Source organism: Alosa sapidissima, chromosome 19 (assembly GCF_018492685.1).
Source record: "Alosa sapidissima isolate fAloSap1 chromosome 19, fAloSap1.pri, whole genome shotgun sequence".
In the NCBI taxonomy this organism is placed as follows: domain Eukaryota; kingdom Metazoa; phylum Chordata; class Actinopteri; order Clupeiformes; family Clupeidae; genus Alosa; species Alosa sapidissima.
Genome location: NC_055975.1, coordinates 18950258 through 18974766, shown reverse-complemented (window position 1 = coordinate 18974766; position 24509 = coordinate 18950258). Strand labels below are relative to the sequence as shown.

The following is a 24509-nucleotide window of genomic DNA, read 5'->3' as shown; positions in this document are numbered from 1 at the left end:
ATTAAAATAGCCCCACATCATCACCATACCATACCAAAAATCCCATCCCAAATGTCAACACACTTTCTTTTTATTTAAATGTAGTGTATTTTCTTGTCTTTCCCATGTTGAAAAAACTATATATAAATAGGAAAATGCTTCTATTACATTACAAGATTTTCTAGGGGGGGCAGTAATTGTGGGCAACGTGTTTTTGTTAAACATATTTATTTCTTTGAGATTTTCCTTTTTCTCAGAATAAATTTGCTATCCCTTCAAGGTTGATTTTTTTCTCATTATTTTCATTGTAAGATTACAATACATCACCAAAACATTATTTTTTATACCTGTTTTCAGTCGAACTTTACCAAAGGTGCCAATAATTCTGGAGGGAACTGTATAATCTACATGGTACTGTTATTGTTAAATTCATGTCAAGTGAAATTATCTTTCTTTTCTAGCCCCAAAAATGGTTCCTAAAATCATTTCATAGTTTAACTTGTGATGCCCACTAGATTTTGATCACTATAACCAGTCTTAGAAGAGAAAGGGCTTATTTTCTTTACCAAACGCACCAGTTCATTCATTCATTGAGCTACAGTATGGTCAAATCCACATGTAGAAGAGAGCAAAGGCCCCAGAATGAAAGAAACATTGACCGCCATGATATAAATACATTAGTATATTAGCAAGCTTATGATATATTTTTAATGATACAGAGCATTGAGTGAAAAAAAAAAACAACCATATAATAATCAGGTCTTCAAAGTAAGGCAGAGAAAGAGCCAAGAGTCGCTGTGACCACAAGGCTTTCTGTGAGACTGAACTATTGGCCTTTAAAGTTCACCACCTTTAAAATACATTAAAATAGCGTCTTTAAAATAAGACATATTAACCCAGCTGACTGCCGAGCTTCCCTCAGGGAACAAGCCGGGCACACAGAGCGGATTGTCTCCCAAGAGGACTTACACATTATAAAGGAGAGGAAAGAGTTGTCACTTACACTGAGGATTATGATGAAAATGCCATTATAAAAATACTTTTGAAGTATCAAACCTTTTGAGAGAAAAACAAAAACCAACAATAACATACACACACACAATCTTTAAAAGGTAAGCTGCCTATATCAGCTTACAAAAATGTTCATTTGCCTCTCTTGCGCGCGCGCGCGCGCGCGCACGCACACGCACGCACGCACACGCACGCACGCACGCACACGCACACACACGCACACACACACACACTGTGTAGTGTAGATGGAGTCCTTAGGTATAAGAAGAGCTCATAAAGCCTGTTATGTTTGTAAACAAGAACAAGTCTCTCTCTTTCAGATTTAGTCCATTGACTATTCTGACTGGTGCTTTCAGTTCAGTTGGATTTGGCTTGAGTGGCAAAGGCACTGATGTGTTTGGCATCAAGAACAATGACCTCAAAAATGACAACAACTCCAAAAAAAAAAAATCAGCTCTGCCATGATGTCAGTCATCAAAACGGGAGGAGATGGGCTGCTCCAGCATTGTCCTGCCCACAACATAGAGCAAGTCAAAAAAGGGACATGCAAAGTGTGACCCAGAGACTTGCCACAAAAATTTAATAAAAAAAAAAAAAAAACGAAAGAAAGAAAAGAAAAGCAAAGCAAACACACAAAAAATGTACAGCCCATGTCGGAACCCCCTGACCATGAACTCAAGAAAAAGAGAAAGATGGTCAGGTTACGACAAGTTCTCCCACCATCATCATCGTAGTCATCAACACCTCCAATGTTGATCATGACTTCCCTTCAATCCTGTACCCCCACTCATGCTGTTCCTGCCTTCGTTCATCACTCTATCCCAGAGGTTGCTTTAACCGAATATTTTCTGTCATTGACAGATTTTTTTTTTTTTTTTAATAATGACAGAGAAATCAGAAAAATCAGGGGTCACAATTGACCATGAGAGATTATTTACAACTCTGCCCGTCATTTTGACAGACAACAAAAATGTGTAACGCAACCTCTGCTCTATCCCCCCTAGTAAGCCCCCCCCCCAAACCCCTCCAGCGTCTCCCGTCGCCCTGGCACTGCGGCCCTCACATGTTGACGGGGTAGCTGTTGGCCGGCGGCGGCTGCTGGGCGTACCACTGTTGGCGCTGCTGGCGCGCCTCCACCTCGCCGAGCAGCGCCTGGCGGTACGACTCGTACGACTTGACGATGCGCTCCAGCTCTTTCATGAAGAGCAGCTTCAGCATGCCCTGGTATGTGTCCAAGTCCACCAGCTGGAACAGCTCCCACTTCAGGATGTGGTCGTACCTGCACAAACACACAGTCAATTTGATGCTACAGCATTATTCTCGAAATATGGTCGCACAAGCGAAATTGAAACAGCACGGTTTAATCACGCACATCCAAAAATAATACAGGTGCAGGATCGAGGATAAAGTTCAAAGAAAAAGTGACGATCCGCACACTGGAGACCTCCCATTTAAGTATTTTTTATTTGTAACGTTTCAAGCCCCTAACGGCCCTTCCTCAGACTTCCAACAAGTGTTACATAGCTGCCCTTTTAAATTCCATTTGTCACATGATTACAATTAGGTTGCAGGATCAGGATCCATTATACAATCAGAGGTAAAAATAGACTATTGCACCATGCCCGTGTATACACAAAACAAACATATACAAATATCAATATACAATACACACAACATCGCCAGTACATAATATAATATAATATAATATAATATAATATTTTCTTCATATTGTGGGTATACATACTCACATATCCAATCCACACATCAGATCACCATATATTTACCATTTCATTCAAAGTGCAGTATACTATACATATCAACTTTAAAAAACATATACATATCCATGTTAGAAAGTATGTTAGAATTTACTTTGCAACATATTCAAGTAAACTCTCCACGACAAACTAGAAGCATCTGTTTTTATCTCAAAATACATTGTACATTATAAACTAGGAGGTGAGGACCACATATTCAGTGAGACTGAACCAATCCGTATTATATATCCGTATATATACGGAAGGACCGTAAGGGCTTGAAACGTTACAAATAAAAAATACTTAAATGGGAGCTCTCCAGTGTGATCCAGCGGATCTTCACTTTTATCTTTGCACAAGCGAATCACACAACAAATGAACGACTAAAGCAGAGATCTTGTGTGGATCTGGAATTTGCTGGAGTGTTGAGGGAGTGTGTGTGCTTATCATTTGTTGATTTCTGCTGTGATATTGGAATGGTGAGTGTGTGTGTGTGTGTGTGTATATACTCACTTGAGTGGGGCTCTGGCGTAGACCTGGAGCCAGTCTGGGATCTCTGCGGTGTGGTAGGGGTTGGCAGGCACCAGGACCGGCTGCACGCGCTCAGTAGGACGTGGCTGGTACGTCACTGGAGGGGGGAGGGGCGGGGGCTGGTCGTAACGAGGGACACTACAGGAGAGAGAGAGAGAGAGAGAGAGAGAGAGAGAGAGAGAGAGAGAGAGAGAGACAGATGGACAGACAGACAGAGAGGTGGGGATGGAGAGAGAAAGACAATGAATGGCATTATGGGTAATGAGTGAAAAAAGGAGAAAGGAATGGAGAGATGAAGAGTGAAAAAATACGATGGTCAAAAAATATGTTGCTGATGTAGACAACGAGACAACAAATGACCAGACACACACAAAAATGAAACCAAACTGCAAAAGTAAACTGAAACCAGATGTGAAAAGGGAGCGAGACGTTGCAAGAAGCAAGAGCAAAAAAAAAAAAAAAGACATTCCAGTAAGCATAATGAGTTCTACAGTCCAAATATCCAATCATAACTACTTCCTCCAGTAAGCACTGTCCTCACAATCAATCGACCAGGACACATCTTCACAAGGGTCACCCAGTGTGTGCCTGTCTCTTATGAAGTCTAGTTGTTTTGTCTTTGCTATTCAAATGATATTACTAAAAGGGCTCTCATAAACAACGACCCGAATGGATCACTGGTTTTCAAAACATCTTGCCAAAGAACAGCAGCTGAAAATTAGCCAGCTGGCTAACAGTGACACATTTAGAAAAATGTTGATTGAAAGGTGTTCTAAATGAATCGCTAAAAGGAAATGAAATGGAATCCTCACCTTGGGGCACACGGGTGGCGATACTGGGCACGCTTGTTGACGTGGTCCACGTAATAGACGCCGAACTCGGCCGACTCCACCTTCTCCCAGCCCGGCGGCAGGCCCTCGCGCTCCAGCGGGTGGCTCCAGTGCGTGGTGTTGGTGTTGTGGTCGATGTAGTAGCGCCGGCCACGGATGGTCCAGTCCACGGACCAGCCAGTCGGCAGCGGGAGGTCGTCGCTGGCACCACCGATGCTGGGGCTGGACAAGTTGCCCAGGGACTTGGCCTGCATGCGTCCGATGCCTTGAGGGCCAGAGAAGGAGGGGGAAGGGGAGAGATGGGGAGGGCATGGGAGCGGAGGTTAACGCCACGGTTGCACTGGACAAAAGCACAAAACTGTAATGACTGGGTTTACAAAACTTTCTGTGCTAGTGCGTGGGAAGATTTAGCTTAAAATGTTCTAGCAGTGCTAAAACAAAATCTGAAAACTTGTGTTTGTCCATTAAAAGTTTTTTTTTTTTTTACAAACTTGTTTGTACATCAATAGCAGTGCTAAGAAAACTTTATTTGCATCTGAAGACAAGAAGGGGAAGAGGGTAAAGGCAAACAGTGAACGGAGACAAAGAGAGAGAGACTCTGAAGACCATATGAAGAGACAAAAGAAGAGGAGAGATGAGAAGATGAAGAGAATAGAGGGAGACAGTAGAGGAGGAAGAGACAAAATGCAGAGAAAGAGAAAATTAGAGTTTTGAGAGAGAGAGAGAGAGAGAGAGAGAGTTGTCTCTACTGAGTCCCCAGAGTGAAGCCTGTTCCTCAGAGACTGCTCCAGTTCCTTAGCTCAGGAATGTTCTCATCCCCCTCACATACACACACACACACACACCAAACCGCACAGGCCACACCAAGACCTCACACACATACAACACACAAACAAGCCATGACCGAAGGCATTCCTCTATAGGGCAAGGCTGTACTCTCAGGTCTGTGGCCTCTAGGACTACTACTCTCTCTGTGTGTGTGTGTGTGTGTGTGTGTGTGTGTGTGTGTGTGTGTGTGTGTGTGTGTGTGTGTGTGTGTGTGTGTGTTTGTGGTTGAGCATTTCTGTGCCCTTGCTGACTTCATTCCTGGGGTCAGCAGCAAAACATTCTCATTCAAAACACAACTACTCATAGAACCAGTACCTGACCTCATCTGAAGACTGAATCTGATCTCATGTCTCTTGATGTCTGTGTGTGTGTGTGTGTGTGTGTGTGTGTATATAAAATGTATGCCATAGAATTAGATACAAATGTCTCTAGAGAAACTGTAAGTTCTGATACACACACGCACATACACACAAATCAAAATAATGACAGAGAAGACACGAAAGAACCCAAAGTGTGTGTGTGTGTGTGTCAGAAGTTACAGTTGTTCTGGGCAGTTTCTCTAGAAAGATTATCATCTGTAATTTTATAGCATACACTACAAACACGCAGAGACAAACACACTGACACACAAATCAAAATGATGACACAGTAGACAGGAAAGAACCCAAAGCGTGTGTGTGGGACACAGAAATAGATGACAGAAGAACCATGAACAGCAAATTCACTCTCTTTCACTTCTAGAGTTAGAATCTCATGAGTAGATATGCTGCAAAACTCACTCTCTTTCACTTCTATGTCGTCATAAAATTGCCGGCTGAACCTTCTACACGCGTCTACACGGCAAAAGTTAGCCGGCGGTTTCAAAAATCCCCACTTCGGAACCCGGTTACCAAAACTATCAGTTACAGTCTCCTAAACATGCAAGGTGTAACCGATAACAAAAACTCACCGGTTTAAAAAAAAAAAAAAAAAACGCCGTCGTGTAGACGGCCCCCTAGAGTTACAATCTCATGTCAAATATACACCGGGCATGTAACTGGAGCGTTCCATTCGTGGAGCGTTTGCTGCAACAATTATCTTCCACTATGATCAATGGAACTGGCTACAGCTGATGTGATAATGGCGCATACATTTGAAAAAATAATAGACTTCTAAAGCTATTTTTATACTCTGCTAACAGAGCGCTTCGATTGTTCACCTGGTGTAGCCTGGCTGTTAGTTTAGGCGCAGTACTAAATTTAACTTCAAATAGATGCTGACACTTGTGTGTATGCACACACACACACACACACACACAGCGAGACAGCATGAGAAGGTGAGCGGGTTGGCAACAAGACAGCTGAGAAATTCTACATGCCAATGACAGACCATATACCCTGTGCCAGGTTGCCAGTGCCAGGTTGGCATGAGGCAGAGTGCATGAGAGGGAGTCAGACACTCTTTTGAGGAATGCAACACATACCTAACCACCTTTCCAAAATGACCGTATTTCCCATGCTCCCAACCAACAACACACACATTTTAAATTATTACAGCCATAGGCTACATTATTACGCATGGTTTTCATGTTTAGGCCACATTATCAAAAATTCAGTTTACGCTTAGACAACATTATTAAACAAAACTTTTCTGTCAAGGCTACATGTGGTTGCAAGGAGCTCACATGAAACTCTAAGCAGGGTGAAAGCTGGTGTTAGGCAGTAACATGTCCTCAAGGGAGAGAACTTGTGTTTTGTTAACAGATATCCCCTGAGATTGTTTAAGAAAAACAACATGAGGTGGCGGATTGCCATTAGCAACCTTCTGTTCTGGAACACACAAACGGTACGCAACAGGACAAACCACCAAGTCTTCTTCTGGACCTCACAGACCTGGGAGACCCTAAATCATATCAAGACAACACAATGGTCCCTGTTTTGTCTTCATTTTTTAACTATGTTCCTAAACACAAACACACACACACACAAGCAGGATGTGCTTTCTCCTATACCGGACCTACCATCATATGACCTGGGGCATGTGTGTTTTAAAGGGTAGCAGAAGAGCAGGTCCTGAAATGTATTTGCAAGTCAACAGTAACCTGCCAAAATGATGTAGGCTTGTATGTACAATTGTGAACTTTCCAACATTCTACCTAAGATAACTTATCTATGTATTGTATTGCACTCAAGCCACAAAGGCTTTGTTTTTACTAACCACACAGCAAAAGCTTGTAAACAAGAGCAATCAGTGAAAACAGCTGATACCAGACTGTGCATGAACAAAGTCTGGCAAGCTGTGCTAAGACCAAGATATAACACATGGCACAGAAATCTACATGAAAGTTTAAATGGCATCTCATACCAATATCAAATGATGGGTGTGTGCGCTACTGTTGCATATATCTTGAGGCAATGTCTTCTGAGGCTTTAGATTATTAGACAAACACACACACACAAGTATCTGTTTGAGGTTGTATGTGTCTCTGTGTGTGTGTGTGTGTGTGTGTGTGTGTGTGTGTCAACCGAATGGGACGGCCAATGTGGGAAGAGGAACCGACATTCCAGAGCTGTTTAGACACTCTGCAGTCATCAAACTCGACTGTGTGTGTGTGAGTGAGTTTATGTGTGTTTGGGTAGGGAGAGTATGTGAAAGAAGATATGGGATATATAAGTAAAACAAGTGTAATCAGCCTACTACTTATTGTGCAGCAATGGAAATATCATTGTTACTGTGTATGTATGTATGCATAGTGTGTGTGTGTGTGTGTGTGTGCGTACATGCATTATAAATAGCATCAAAATGGGTGGAGAGCAACATGAGAGTAACCCTGCCCTAACCCACTTAGTAATTCACCACACACACACACACACACACACACACACACACACACACACACACGCACACGCACACGCACACGCACACGCACTACATAATCCAAAGGAAGGAATTTTCAGAGGTAGTAGTGGATATTTTTAGCGAGCGACCAGCCACGGCTGTGTGAGTATTTTCCATCTGATAAGTCTGCCCCTATTGTGTGATGCTGTCATGAGTGGGCACTGGTCTTCCTGCTGCAGTGGGACACTGGGTGTATGCCTTCGGTCTTCCAAACAAACAGCAAACAAGTACAGCTGCAACTTAACTACAGCAGCCAGCAACCCTTCAAGACAGCACGATTCCTTTCCTGGATAAGCCAATTCCTTTACAGCAACATATGAGACAAACTGCTGACTTCAGCAGAAGACAACCGAGTAGTTATGGACCCTTTCAAGAGAGTTCCATTATCAGCATCATAGTTGGCCCCACAAGACTTCCTTTTTAACATTCCATATGTTATCTTAATGCAGAGGAAGTAGATTGGGGCCCAAATAGAATGTTCAAGCATTGTTTTTGTTTTTATTGTTGAAAGGGTCCATACAGGGTGGGAGGAAGTGAATAAAAGGGACTACTACAGCAATCCATCCTGGGAGAGTTGCTACACTAGTATCATCGGTCTATAGACGCCCGATTAGAACACATCAATAAATCATAAAGTTGCTATGAATACTCCACCATGAAAACTCCACCATGCCACTAAATCACTGTTAGGATGGCTTGCCCCTGTAGATCTGATTGCAACCTTGCCTTGCAGTGTGACAGTATTGACCACCGTCATAAGACAATGATGAGACCCTCAGTGGAAGTCAAGTCAGTGGGAAACACTGCTAAAAGTCTTGGGACCAAACTGAAGCCATACTGCAGGTGTCAAAAAAAGCAAGAGCATAATAGGATATCAATTCAGACAGCGGTAGCTGATGCCAGTCGTATACCCAAGTCCTCCACCCTCCCTCCATCCCCCTGCCCATCCTTGGTCTCACCTGCGGGGGGTCTGGTCTGAGCGGGTGGAGGAGTGTGTGGGGGCATCCTAGAGAAGGCGTGCTCGCTGGCCTGGTGCTCGTAGTAGCGATAATCATCGTGGAATCGCTCCGGGGGAGGCAGCTGCTGTGGCCGGCGCAGGCCCTGTGGGGCCCGGCGGCCCTCATAGTAACCGGGGGCGATGACGCCAGCTGCCGCAGAGGTCGGGCCTTCGGGGTAGTAGAAGCGACCTCCAACATCCCCCCCGCCATTCTCTGCCTCACCCGTGGGCCCAGGTGACGGCAAGAAGGATTGCTGCGAGCCGGCGTACTCCGCCATCTCACCGGGCCCGCGCAGGCCGTACGGTGGCGCCGACACGCGCTGGCTGGCGCGCAGCGCCACCTCCTGGGCAGAGCGCTGGGGCTGCGGCCGCAGGAAGCTCTTGGTGCCACGCGGCGGGCCGGCCTCGGGGCCCGCGGGCCCCACTGAGGGATAGCTGGAGGCGGGCATCGGCTCAGGGAGGGCTACCTCACCGCGACGGGGAATAGTAGGGCCGTGCCGGATGAAGGATGGCATAAGATCTGCAAGGGAGAGGAGGAAGAGGTGAGGAAGAGAAGAAACACTTTTTTTTTAAGTATTTATTTCGAAAAGTAATATTGAGAAAGGATTTCCACACACCTATTTTACCTAATCTGAACAGGATATCACACTTTCATTCATTTTTAACTAATCTATAGATCTAAAACAGAGTTGGAGCAAGAGACGATCCTGATTATCAGAATAGCCTAATACCTATGGATCATACTAGTTTACTGTTTCGGTGCCTAACACACTGTTAACTGTTAACATTATTGGATGGTGATCAAATCTCATACCTGGCACAGATCATGGTTTAAGTTTAAAACTCTGCAGCTCTTCCAATTCCAAGGTTAATTCCTTTTCCATCACATACTTTGAACACTCAAACTACACAACAGAAATCTATGAAATAGCATATTGTTTTGGCTCAGATTCAAGATAATACTACTAGTTATGATTCTGAAGACGATAAATAAATGCGATGCTAAAGTTGCATTACTTCTAGCAGTTGAACCATTCTTGGACAGCGAAATCAGACTTGACAGTAACGTTAAGAATCTAACCAAAGATTGTAAATAGGCGATCAGACTACTTAAGGCAGGACTGACAGTAACTTTTAACTGGAGGAAAAAGTAAAAATGTAAGTTTCCAGTCAGACTAATGGATTTCTATACCGTGCATATAATTAACCATACACACACATCATGCTTGCGATTACTGAACAGACACTCAATCCAAATGTATCTCAATGATGGACACGTTAGTGCTACGTCCCATACGCTTTCACAAGTCCGTGACTAAAAACAGTCTTTTCATACAAACTTACTTCTAAGAAGTGGTGAGGTCTCCTTTTTCACATATTTCCCGTGGACTTCGGCTGGTTTCGAGGCTTCGTTTTTACTCTTCTTTCTTGAGAGCATAACTCAAAAATAGGCGACATCAATGTAGCAATAAAATCGTGAATAATCCATCTTGCCAACATTCACGGCGCTGACATTCGCAAAGAAATGAGTGAAGGACTGTCCTTTAAGACAGACTTCATCTCAGCCCTGAGACCTGGTAGGCATCAGTGACTTATCCTACAATCAAGCTGGCAACCAACTGCACTTTCGCATAGAGACAAAACAAAAACGAATCAACCACACAGCCAAGTCAGTTTAGAAAGATATCTATAGCTAATTAGCTAACAATGCTAGGTGGCTAGCAAGCTAACTAACTTTTCCAGCTAGCACACTTGCTAACTAAGTTTGCAATGTCTTAATAAAGTATACGATCATATGTGCTTCACCAGTAATTTCACACACCGAAAAAAACATAAATGGTCAGTTGTGTTTCCCCCTTCGTTACTGTTCTGGCTGGGGCGGACGGCCCTTGTTCTGACGCTTGGATCCAAGGGCTCCTTTCCGTTGCAGTCTGTTAGGTACTCCCCACGGCTCCATGTCCCTGCCCACTTTGACTTTTCCCCACTTCACTCGCCTCCCAGCGGCAGGCAACTTCATTCCACATCGCAAAGGCTTGTGGGTAGACCATTTGTTACCACAGGGTGGCGCAGCCTACTATAACTTACAGTTTTTGCCAATTGCTTGAACACTTTTTGCAAATTTTGGCTCATTGTGTCAACACTTTACACACAAGCACAACGCTGGGAAATAAACCATTCACATCTACTGTATGTCGAATGGAAACTGCTATCAAAACCTAACAATTCTTTGTCAAATTGACACTCTGATGACAAAATGATACACACTTGCCTCATATGAATTCACTTTCAGATTAGCAGCAACACACTAGTGTACAATATAAAACACTGCAGTTTTTATTTTTCTGTACATCATAGTAGCCTACTGTACATCACAGTACTATACTTTACAGTAGGCTACAATACAGTAAATCCAATACAGTAACACAAACATAGAGTAAGACAAAAATACTGTAAAACCAAAATTTCACTTCTACAAATACAGAAAAACAGGCTTAAATGTGGTGGACCCTGTCCAGCTTCCCTTATTGTCAGGCCATGATTTATCACAGGATCCACCAAAGTTGCTCTAATATCATCTGAAATATTGTTCTGTGCATAGCCTCTTCAACCACCTCCTACTCCTCTCTCTCTTTGTCTTCCTCTTCCTCTTGCTCTGCCTCCATGCTCTCAAAGTTCTCAAAATCACTCAACTGAGGCCTATTTGTGGCTGGCTGATTGGTGTTCAGTTTTGTAAGCTTTTGTAAGTATTTGTGTCTAAGTGTTTTCAATCACCCAATGTGTTTTGTATTTTAATTAGATGTCTTGTCCCAATGGTACCCATGACATTTCATTTATGAACAAAGTGTCATATGTATGAAGTGTGTAGTGTGCAGGAGCAAGTGTGTTGTTACACTGTGTTTAAGGTATAGTAACAAAAGCTTCAAAGTTGTGTTACTTTGCATGTGTCTAGTGTTCAAGCAATGGGCAAAAACTGTAAAGGTGAAAAGGTGGAGGTAAAAGGTAAAAGATGGTCGTCTGTTTTGTGTGTAGTTTAGAAAAATAGACAAAGAGTTTTGAAAATGTGTGTAAAACACATGTATAACATTGTAATAGGGCCCCACAATCATACTATACTATGGATTATGTCATTCAGCCATTAAATCTAAATGGGGCCCCTCTGTCAAATAATAGGCTACAAGTTACGCTATGTGTAATAATCATGCTTTGTAATTGCCATCTTTTTTTACAGCAAGATTAATTTGTTGATGGTTATGTCATATTTGTCTCCATCTCTCCATTTCATTCAACAAATATTGCCAGAAATCATCATTCAAGGGGTTATTTTCAAAATGTTCTTCCGGGGGGCCCTATGCCCCACAAAATGTGACACAAACTTGATGAATTGTTTTGCCCCAGCAATCATATTTTCATGTTTGTATGGTGGTGGTGGTGGTGTGTGTGTGTGTGGGGGGGGGGGGGGGGGGGGGGGGGGGTTGTTGTCATTTGTCTGAGATAATCCACCCTTTCTCTCTCTCTTACACACACACAAACACACTCCTAATTTCATGGAAATGTTATTGATGTTGGCATGTTGTTATTAAGTAAATAATAAGGGTGCTTGGAACTCACATTTGTGTGTGTGTGTGTGTGTGTGTGTGTGTGTGTGCATGTATGTACGTGCAAGTGTGTGTCTGTGTGTCTGTAAGTTTAGCCATTCTACTCATGGAAACAGTTGATATTTGTGTCTGTGTGTGTGTTTGTGTGTGTGTGTGTATGTGTGTGTGTGTGTGTGTGTGTGAAATATACATATAGTAGTAGCCCCAATCTTGCTTCTCCCTGAGGCTCAGTAGTGCAGCTTCCATACTTACTCCATTACTTAATTTGTTGAATGTCCCCTCCCCTCTTGTCTATACTTTGTGAGTGATGTAGCTGAATTGAATAACCTCCATTCCTGGTTTCACCTAGCCTATCTGTCTTCCGCTCTCAGTCTTTTACTAAACCTGTAACATTGGCACAGGATTACAATTACCCAACATACAATATAGATATTCCTTCTCTTTTTTCCAACACATCACACAGGTTGCGTGTTGCTGTCCAGCCTGAGACTTCAGCAGAGGAGTGGGGCTGCATTTCATGGCATGTGTGTGTGTGTGTGTGTGTGTGTGTGTGTGTGTGTGTGTGTGTGTGTGTGTATGTGTGTGATGTGTGTGTGTGTGTGTGTGTGTGTGTGTGTTCATCAGGATTTTACAGCAAAAGAAGAGAGACTGTTTGTGGTATGAAAGAGCTTTAAAGAACATTTTAACTGAAACAGTGGAAACGTGTAAAAAAGGGAATGTAGAAACATATTAACTTAGTGACCCTCCTCCTCTTCTTCCTCGTCCTCATCTTCATCCTCCTCCTCCTCCCCCTCTTCATAATAATCCTCTTCTTCTTCCTCGTCCTCATCTTCATCATCTTCCTCCTCTTCCTCCTCCCCCTCTTCATAATCCTCTTCTTCTTCCTCCTCCCCAACTTCTTCCTCTTCTTCATCATATTCATCCTGATCATACTCTTCATCATCATCATCATCCTCCTCCTCACCGATGAGTCTCCTTTTCACCTGTCTCTCATTTGTCGAAGATGACAAATGCCTTTTCCTGTTATTATCTCCTGATCAAAAGTAAAACACAAAAAACGCAGATTAGATTTCTAAATAGTATGCCTATACATTTGGTCATCAATTGGTACTCTTATTGCTATAATGACATGTGTTATATGATCTCTTACAACTACATACTTTTGCGTATGTACATAGCCAGCTCTTTCATCAGATGTGGTTCAGTCTCTTGCAGCGATTTGTATAGAAAATACTTCTTCTTGTCCACTCCAGACACAGCATCAAAAATTAGCCTCATCTTCTCCTCTCGATTTCTTTCTGTTCTGATCTTATTGTAGGTTTCGTTATGTAGCATGCCCTTGGAGTGTAGTCTGTCAGCCAGGGGCATAACATTGGTGACCCTCTGAATGAGCTCTGCTCTGTGCTCATCCAAAAATTGAGCATCTGGGGAAAATAGATTGTGATTTTAGCTGACATTTGAAAAAGGGTAAACATCAGTATGTGCGCCCCTGCGTCTTTACCTCATGATGTCAGTGTTGCAAGTTTGCCAGTTAAGCTAACAGGCACATTAGGGTGTAATTTGAAAGATGGGCAAAGGTTTAAATGATAAAAGCATGGACCAAAATATTATTATTGGTGTGCATAAACATGAATATAAATGTAAATCAGGTTTATAGGCCAAGTATACTTGCGTATACAAGGAATTTGGTCTCTGCATTTATCCCAGCCGTGAATTAGTGAACACACAGAGCACACAGTGAACACACAGTGAGATGAAGCACACACTAACCCGAAGCACTTGCCTTGCTCAAGGGCACTTCAGCCGTGAATGTGAGCATGGGAGAGTGGTGCTCAGCGACTTCCCCCACCCACATTTTTTCTACTGGTCGGGGATGCCCACATTCACGGCTGAAGTGCCCTTGAGCAAGACACCTACAGTAACCCCTCACTGCTCCCCGAGCGCCGCTGTAGCAAGGCAGCTCTCTGCTCCGGGTTATGGCTTCTACACACAGTTGCGTTCCGTCAATGCATGCCAGTGGGTGTTCCCGACGGTAGCTATGCAAATGACTTGAAGTATAACCATAATTTGATTGGTTGGTGCCGTCCGTCGATTGGCTTGATTGGCCGGTGCCGTCTGTTGGTGCAGCAACATCTGAACTTCTCAACGCGAGCGACGGGAGAAACCCGACGCAACGGACCCACAATTCAGTTTGGCAACGGATGACGTGAGCCCATGTAAAGTGGATGGGAGGCGTCTCCAGCACTGCAACGCACGCAACTGTGTGTAGTGCCATTACGTCTCCTTTGTATTTGTATAGCTACCGTCGGGAACACCCACTGGCATGCGTTGACAGAACGCAACTGTCTGTATGAGCCGCTAGTGCGTGCTTCACCTCACTGTGTGTTCACTGTGTGCTCTGTGTGTCTCACTAATTCACGGATGGGATAAAGGCAGAGACCAAATTCCTTGTATACCCAAGTATACTTAGCCTGTAAACCTGATTTACATTTTTTTATGTGTCGCAAAAATGTCAGTTCGGACAAAATCACTAAATATATCAAAACTATACAGTATGACCACACCATTTCCCAGAGTGCCACCATGCTTTTTATAAAGCATCAGGGTCCCCTTGAGGTATCTAGCATGGTGGCTTGCTTTGAAGTGTCAGTGCATACACACATACAAACATACAAACATACAAATAAAATATACAGGAGTATATATGTATGTATGTGTGTACGTATATGTGTGTGTGTGCACACATGTGCATGTGTACTGTGTGTGTGAAATAGTCTTTATGTGTGTGTGTTTATGTGTGTGTGCATATGCGTGTGTGCATGTGTGTGAGTGTGTGCATGCCTGTGTGTGTGAGTGCGTGCATGTGTGTCTGTGCTTGTGTGTGTGTGTGAGAGAGTGTTTGTGTGATACTGTAACCAACATTTGTGTTTGTGTTATAACCAACATACTGACAAATCTCATTCTGCTTTGAGCAGTCATACCGTACTCACTGTGGCTAGAGTCCATTTGCCTTTAAGTTTCAGTTTCAGTTCTCTAATATTGATGGGTTCTTTCTTGTTTTTTAATGCCCAACCAGGTCTTCAGAATCCTGGAGAAAGGTTGGTAGTTGTAAATTGACATATACAGATATTTGAAGTCCTGATCAGACTTGGTATCAAGACTGTTACTGAAATAATCTTATTTAAATATATGGACAAAATATGGAAAGAAATACAGAAATATAAGTTTAACTCCACAAGTCTGCATTTGCTCATCATGAGGATGCCTATGAATCATTCACAAAAATTTAGAATGACATATATTCACACCAGTTTCCAAGAACAAATTAAATCTTCCACTTCCATGCGCTGGGGGACAAATCCATTGCAAAAACACATGTGCAAACTTGTTTGACCACTTGTGATATCACCAGACTCACGCACACAATAACACAATTCACAAATAACAACAATAACAACCTAAACACATATGAATGACCAGTGAAGTTTGACCAACAAACAGAAAGTATTACATTCACCATAATAAGAGATAGTTGTAGATCAGCGTAGTTTAATATGGTCTAATATATCTAAGACCTTATACAATCTATAACAAACTGCTTTTTAACAGACACACCTCAAGCCGAAAAACTCTGATGATAAACTGCAAAAGTGGATGATTACGCCACTTAGTTACGCGATTAAACTGAAACATATAATCCAGTATGACACGTCAACATTGAAGGCTTACCTGTTTTTTAAAGTGATTCTTTGAGAACTATGAAGAAAGATCCTACAGTAAGAGAGAAAAAATGAGCGGGAAAAAGGACTTTCGGTTTCAGCCTGAAACACTGACACAGACAGAGCATTGCAAACCAGTATACAGGCCCCACCCTACAACTATGTGCCCCATGGCAAATATGTCATTGGCAATTTTGTTTTTATGTTTCTAATATCATTACTCAGAAAAGCTTTTGCAACAGTTAAGGGACTATTATTTATGTTTGCTGGAGTATATTTATTGAACACTGCAAAAAGGTAACTCCATCCCTGCCTTGCTGCCAGTCAATACCTTCAGTAGTTCATTCATTGTCCTTTTAGAAACATTGATATCCATATTGGCTCTACAAAATCGTTCAATCCCTAATTGTGACATCTAAGTTGACATTATGCATCCTCCATGCCATCTGACAGGACATCAGGGAATATAACAGAAACTTTGTATTGCCTGCTTTTTAGATTCACACGGCTCTTCAGAATGCTACTGAAAATTCCATCAACATGAAGGGATCTTCCCAACGTTTTGGGTCTGGTGAGCTCCTCCCTGCTCCTGCTTTGTTTTGGGTCTGCCAGAGCCTCCTGGTGTTTGGAGGTGGGACACACAGCAGCTCAAAGGTGCGTCCCACCCAGTTTTCAGGAGTTGGGAGTGGAATGTTGTCGGAGGCGGTGCCTGTCTGTGTCTTTGGAGACGTGGGATTGGCAAAAAAATAATGACTGCTGCCACTGGCAACAGGTTCTGTGCTTCTGATTCATGTCTTTCATATCATTATGCAAGAATGCACTGCATATTGATAGTTAATGTAACATACAATATGTTGCATGTCTTACAATGCTATATTGTTTTGTTTGCAATCATGGGTGATGATGAACATTTATTGCCAGCTGACTCTACAAAGTGAGTGTTATGCTGCCCCTAAAACATCATAAATCTGTCCAACCTATAAAACAATACAATGCAAATCACTTGTGGTGTCCACCGTGGGTTTTGAAATTTATTGTCATTTAAGGTGGATCTGAATTAAAAGATAAAAATAACTTTGAGAAAAATAACTTCTGATCCCTTAAAATGTAAAAAATAGCATTATACCACAAGCACAGATTGTTAGTTATCAATGTACTTTAAAGCAACGCAATGTATTACCTAAAAATAATAGATTTTTAACTCATTTTGATGATGCACACACTTTAAACAGGCAGAACGGCATCTCTGTCAATACTGATGCACTTTGTTTGCTCCTTACTGTACAGTATGTGAATGAAGCTTTCTTAACAGTGTAGCATCTAAATGTGTTTTCAGAGCGCTGAATAGTGCAAGAAAGAATCTTGCAGCAACTTTAGTTGTGTCAGATATTACTCACCTGGGAACCAGATAATTCTGAGAAAGCATTTAAATTTGCTCTGGCAGATCCCTGGAAACTCTTCCTGGGATTTTGGTAATTTCCAAAATCGAAGAAATCCTAGGATCCAATCACAACAAGCTTTTCCTGTGTGGGGCGGGCTCAACTCAATGAGTTTAATATATCAACTTAAGTTTATCTTAACACTGGTTATACCCTTTGGAAATGAACTACAGGTGCCCAAACCAATTCTCAGGTAGTGTTAGTTACTACACATGAACTGCCTGAATGGTAGCAACCTACAGGCAAATTTCTCCCATCACTAGAGTATACTGTACCAGACTGGTGTTGTCACCGCTGCTCACTGAACTTGGAAAAGGCACTCTTAGGCCATTGTGCCAATGAGATTACTGTTAGGTAATAACTCCAGAATCAGTAGGAATCATGATGTTTTATTTTCAAAAGAAATATATATTGAAAACAATCTATTTGAAAATGCACATGGGATATTGTCCAGGCTGGATCTTCAGCAGAAGAGAAAGCAAATGTGTGTGTTTCAGTAAATGAGGAGACAAACTGCTTGGCTAAACAAATGTGTCATCAAAACGAACCAATCAAATCCTCTTCCGCAGCATCTCCTTTGATTTTGATTTCCACACCGATTGCAGCTCAGAATGTTCTCAACTGTGCATTGATCTGAGATTTTACTGCATATGACACTTCACAACGAGGTATACAAAAGTCAGGGAACTTCATGATGTCAGTGGAAACTAGAAATGCATTTCCTGAAGAAAATACCAGTGCATGCAAAGCCATTGCTAGGATGTTGCTAGGGTTAAAGTGATTGATAAGGTGTTGCTAGGGTAAATAGTTGTTCCTAAGCCAGTGGTTTTCAACCACTGTGCCGGGGCACACTAGTGTGCCGTGAGAGATCATCTGGTGTGCCGCAAAGAATTACCCAAATGTCACTCACTGGTCCAGAAAAGCAACTGTTGCATCAAAGAATTTATAACCACATGCTCTCATTGATTGTATGATTGCACTATTTGTGGTATGCGGGCATTGTACAACGGGGGCCCCATATCCAGTATTCACAGAATCATCACATATCCAGTTCATAACAACAATTAAATTAGATATAGTCACCTACAAATGAAATAGAGGGTGCTTGTTTTATTGAGCAGGTCTTGCATAGAAGCCATAATAAGGCCATATCTGTGTATTATTTGAAGTTTTAGGCTATGGTATGTTTATTTTTTCTTCACACAGGATGTTAGTGTGCCGTGGGACATTTTGAGTGTCAAAAGTGTGCCGTGGCACAAAAAAGGTTGAAAAACACTGTCCTATAAGCTATATAAAGTGGTGGCTATGCTAGTTGCTAGGGAAATCATGTTGGTTGCTAGGTAGAGATTATGGAAGTGGTTGTGTGGTGGAAAAAGCCACTATCCAAACCTCCAATTCAACATAATGCAACCCACGGAGAACAATCTGAGATGAGAAGTAGCCACTGAAGGCCTTTATTCACAAATCCTCCAGTATATAGCTCTGAACAGGCGGAGGCTAAGTACAGCCAGGCAGGAGATGTGAATGGATGGATGTTCTCTGCAGAAGAATCCAAAAACCAGGCCTCTGGTGAGAAATGCGCAAGTTCTGAATAACTTTGGGAGTCTGCTTTTATCCTCTAAAGCTAGTGTTCAAACACCACCCTTTTCTGGCCAAATGTCTGCCATATGCAAATGGAAGACAAATTTTTTAGTCAATCAGCTTGTACTCAATTAATCATATTGGTCGATTAGTTTACTGTATTGTCCATAAAAATAATGTGCACCATTTATTTGGTACCAGACAAATCTATTAGATTACACAGTAGGCCTGTTTCATGTGTAGACATGTGCATGACCTCATCCCTTGGTGGCTGCCTGGCCATACATTCGTCATGAAATTTACCACAGTTGCTAAGGTACTTAAGATGGTTGCTAGGGTGTTGCTAGTGTAATAATTATAGTGGTTACTATGCTATAAAAAGTGGTTGCTATGTTGGTTGCTGGCGTACTAGGCGTTATCTTTGCATACCAGGGACATTAGTGCCTTAAACGGCTATTCTCCGCAACGCTTCTCACGGTCAACTGTGCACATGAGTGTAGCTGACAGGCTATTTCTGGGATATACTATTGCCTATAAAGGCTAGTGTTATTAGTTTAGGTAGGCTATGAAAACTTTCCATTTTGTTAAAACGTTGGCTGTTGATCATTAATTAGATTGAATTAAATATATCCGATAGTGGAACTGCTTTTCGTCCCAGCACTATAACGTGCATATATTATAAAGTGTGCCTACCTAGACTACTTACTGTTAATAGGCCTAACTTAAATAAAGATATTTTCCATCTAACACAAAATATAGGCTGCTGAACCTGCCCATTTCAGCACATTTGCACTGGAGGATTAAATGTGAGTTTCGGTTTGATGTGATGGTTTGATGTGATGTTGCGTGCATGTGTGTGTGTGAAGTCTGGCAACTTTTTGCTCATTATTATGACCGGCATGCTAGTGAAGCACACGCTCACACTCACACACACAGGCACGTACACACTCATATGTATGCACGCAAGCACACACACACAGGCATGTGTAACCTGTGTTGTGTTGAACCTGCACGGTTCAGCCATGCACACGCCCAGACTCAAACCCGTGTCACAGCAGCAAATCGGATCAGGAGGCCAGCGTGCAGACAAGCGAGCTAAAAGACCAGGATGCTAGCTTTCATGCCAGCACTGCTCTTGAGGGGTCGGGGACTGGGGTTTACTAACGTTCCACATTTACAGCTATGCTAGCTAGCATCCGTTACACATGCACATACAGGGATGTAGTGAAGGATAAATGCAAGTAAACACAGTTCCACCACTAATTAGAGTTTATCCACCTCTCAAAAGAGTTTATTCACCAATTGTACCTTTTAACATAACAAAATCACACTGTATTATCCACATTCACAATATGTACACTCATCATCACTCTAGGAATCATTTAATACACAGCAATAAACATGTAATAAACACTGGATAATGACCTTCACCATCGTCAAACATGTTTTGAATGCCTTTTTAAAATTCAGATACTGCATGGCGCAGTCCACCTTACCGTGATCACAGAATTCATAGTTTACTCACCTCTTATTTTACCACTACACCTCTGTGCACAAACATACATCTGGAGTGTGCATGACTGAGCGGTCATATTTTGTACCACTATGTGGTACATCTAGTTTATATATGTTGTGAATTGTTTGCACTTGAAAAAGTAAATCACTTTTGATTTCTTAAGCTGTTTTGTATTTATGTATAACTTGCCTGCGGACCCGTTACATTTGATCTGAAAATGCACATGGGGTACTGTCCTATGGTCTGTCATAGAGAAAGCAAATGCTTCTGTTTGCATGTGCGTGTGTGTGTGTATGTATCTGTGTGCCTGGCTAAACAAATGTGTGAGAAGAACATCTACCCTGCATCCTCATCTCCATCCTGCTCATCCTCAGTTTCCCAGTTATCTACTCCAAGATAGAATATAGGATCAGGTATATCAGGCTCATCATCAGGGTAGTAATCATCATCGGGATATATCCTTTCCATTTTCACATATTTTCCATTGATTGTGATTTTCATTTTCTGGTTGCAGCTCAGATGCTTATTTTCTGTGCATTGATCTGTACATTTTCTGCATCTGACATTTCACAATAAGATACAAAAGTGTGTAAGCCAGAGAACTTCATGATGTCAGTGGAAATAATTATTAGGAGAAGACATGTTTAAATGACTGATAAAATACCTACCCTACAACCACGAGAGTGCAATCTGAACGTATGTTTGATTTCTGCAACAGTTGAACTGCATTCATTAAGGAGTGACCTGAACATGATGCAGTAAGGCTAAAATGGAGGGAAATAACACCAATATAATCAGCCTTTTTCAATGCAAGTGGTACTTCTTAGCAGTGTTTTCCAACATTATATACAGTATAAACATGCACATACACATAAGAAAAAAGTTTATATTTTTCTTACTGTAACTTTTCTATGCTGAGACATGTCTGAATGAGGGAGACAATTCCTTGAGTCCAAGTGTCTGTAAGGCAGAGTCTTTCTATCGACAACTGCTTAATAGGTAAACTGTGCAGGGATGTGAGTAAGGCACCCTGATGCTCATCGAATGTTGGACTAGATGAAACAGGAAAAAAAACAAAGAAAAGCACACACATTTAGTAGACCACGAAGGTGCAATTCATCCTTTTAGCATCAACATGGCCTGTCACTCAATGAGACAGACGCCACTATTCTACACCCATGTGGACTCCAGGCTATTTCTTCCTCCTACACTTACAAGCACGCACACACACACACACACACACACACACACATAAACACACACACACACACATGCAGGCTAGCAGGCACACATAAAACAAACATTTCAACATTTCAAAGTTAAGGAAGTCTATATCCTTACCAGACGCTGAAAAATGAATTCATGCTTTTATCACTTCAAGGTTAGACTATACTATTGCAATGCACTATATGCTGGCTGCAATAATACCGGTCTTAAGAGCTTACAGCTGATACAAAATGCACCTGCTCGCACACTGACTAGGACCAAAAAATAGGAACATATTTACCCCATCCTAGCATCTTTACACTGGCTACCTGTAAGAAGTCACATTGACTTCAAAATATTACTTCTAACCAGTGGCGGCTGGTGGTATTTTTTTCTAGTGAAGCAGTTATGAAATTATGATCCCCCAGCCCCCACCCCCGGAAACAAACATTGCGCCCAACACACCTGCCAAAGTTGGTGAGGTTGAATGTATGAGACACATGATGACATTGAACTTTCTACAATGACATAAACAAAAGCTATGTTGTTTGATCAGTCAGAGATCTAGACAGAGTAATTTGTTGAGAAATCAAGACCTGTTTACCACCATCTCAAGTTTGCATATTTTTTGTTAGACATATTGCTTGTAAAGACTAGACTATCTATGGTCATCTCCATCTCACTAATTAGTGACTTGGTAAGTCTCTATACTGAAAACAATACCAACTATATTTTCTGATATTGATATAAGATGAATAGCACTTGGTTAGACTGTATTAGATAAGCAGTTTTTGCAGTGTATTAATGCCACGTTTGTTGATGTCCACAACATCTTGAAACAACAACCTTCCAATATTCTAAGCTACTAATTACATGTATGCCCCATAAGGTATAGTGCAGGCTCTAAGCAATGTCAAATTCAGTAGCCTATTAAGAGACACATTCTTGCCTCTGGGATACCCGCTCTTTGACACTAGATTGAACCGTTATGCTTATGCATATAACAAAGAATAACTGCGCATATGCAGCGTTCACTTAAAGGAGAATTCCGGTGTGATATTGACCTAAAGTGTGTTGAAACATGATACCGAGTGTGAACGTATGTCTCATAGCTCATCTTGGCTTGTCCCCTGCACTCAGAAATCTGGGGCTAGTTAGCCGATGCTACCAACAGTTTTTCGATGGGGGTGCCTCGGGCATCGGCCTTGCCATGCAAACAAATCACTGTTTTACACCATTTACATCAAAGTAGCTCCATACTTCATTGGTAGACTTCCGAGGGCCTTGACACTTAAAACAAGACAATTGTAGTTTATTTACAAGAGGATTTATACAGACAGTACCTTGAGGAAGTTTACCGTTCGCCGCCATCTTGAATTTAGTCACGATAAGTCAAGCGACGAGTACGAATGAACAGGTATGATAAGGGATCAGATTCCAAAAATAATTCTGTGGAAATGCATGGATTCCAGTTGTTGCTACTGGAAGCAACTGAAATCCATGCATTTCCTACTTATGTTGTTCCTTGGTAGTTCCAGTTGGTGTCGGAGTGCCTAACCAAAAATCACAACTGCCTAACAAAAAATTATTAAGTGGATGTTTATCTTGTGACTCAATGATTGATCTATCCTGTAGCTTAATTTCCATTAAGAGACTGACTCCCCTACTGGGCTCATTCTTGCTATTTATGTTAATTTGTGTATTGACTTGCTTTTTGATAGGCTAGTGTTATAATCTTCACAGACTCTTAAAATCAGCACAGTGATACATGGTGTAATGGCTAAAGCAGGTTACTTGTTGTCCCAACGTTGTAGGTTCGGTTTTCTTATGTGAGATTGTCCTCTTGCTTCTGGCCATGTGCAGGTGAACTAGTGTGACACGTGGAAATACCAAATAAAGCAGTGCAACTATATTTGAAACGATTGATTTTACTGATATCATGTTCATATGGTCTCTCGATGTAGAGTAACTAAATGCAGAAATATGTAGGGTCAAATCCTATTGTTGTGTCTCGTAGGCCTACTCTTACTCAGAAGTGAAAACGAGAGAGAGGATGCGAACTCTGGTCGAGCGCGTAGAGTATCAACGTGCTACTGTTAAGCCACGAGACAGACAACAAAACCTGCGACTGTTTTATATGTTTGCAATAGGTTCAAGTTTTTTCTGATGGCAATGACAATGCCAGCATTAGTCACGTTTGGTTTAAATTAGAAAAATGTCGACATAGGCTGTGGCAGAGAATTTCTAGGGGGTGTGGTAGTACACGTTGCCACTGTTTCCCCCAATGGTATGTATTGCTGCATCATCAACAACGTTGTTGGAACTACGGTGTTCGAACGCCGGAGGTAGCAAATTGCGACCAAGGTACGATACTTTCTGGAAATAGGTATTACAACGTCGTTGTTTGATTGCAAGTTGCGTCGTACTACGGTTGTTGAGCAATGCCATTGCTAACTTTTCTAGAAACGCGCCTCTGATCTGCGGCCGCTTACTGAAGGCCTGCAGCAGCCAGCTTGCTGGTGTCTACTGTCACCTCTTCAGCTGTTCTCTGGCTGACCACTCAGCCTGGAAATCTTCTATCATATGCACTGTGCCTAAAAAGAGCAACCCCACCTGCAACAATAACTATTAATAACTAAATATTT

At 42.0% G+C, this 24509-nt stretch overlaps 2 protein-coding genes across 6 annotated transcripts in view; both read right to left on the bottom strand.

Moving 5' to 3' along the window:
* Positions 1–2022: 2022 nt before the first annotated feature.
* On the bottom strand, positions 2023–10798 carry sav1 (salvador family WW domain containing protein 1). Of its 3 annotated transcripts, none has more exons than XM_042072992.1 (6): positions 10630–10798; positions 10152–10431; positions 8770–9327; positions 4088–4370; positions 3258–3413; positions 2023–2269 (listed from the first exon to the last, which is right to left on the bottom strand). In XM_042072992.1, exons 2-6 carry the CDS (start codon positions 10243–10245, stop codon positions 2050–2052), a joined length of 1311 nt encoding a protein of 436 aa, XP_041928926.1. In that variant the 5' UTR covers positions 10246–10431; positions 10630–10798; the 3' UTR covers positions 2023–2049. The 3 variants fall into 3 exon arrangements, with proteins under 3 accessions (XP_041928926.1, XP_041928925.1, XP_041928924.1); XM_042072991.1 differs by having other exon boundaries at positions 10152–10426; XM_042072990.1 differs by having other exon boundaries at positions 10152–10798.
* A 9646-nt stretch (positions 10799–20444) lies between these two features.
* Positions 20445–24509, bottom strand: part of LOC121693513 — a 29273-nt gene continuing 25208 nt past the window's right edge. For all 3 annotated transcript variants that reach the window (XM_042072980.1, XM_042072979.1, XM_042072981.1), the window contains 3 exons: positions 21558–21710; positions 21327–21422; positions 20445–21217 (listed from right to left, as the gene is read on the bottom strand). In XM_042072980.1, the coding sequence (XP_041928914.1) occupies positions 20995–21217; positions 21327–21422; positions 21558–21710 (472 nt within the window). In that variant the 3' untranslated portion in view covers positions 20445–20994. The remainder of the gene's footprint in view (positions 21218–21326; positions 21423–21557; positions 21711–24509) is intronic.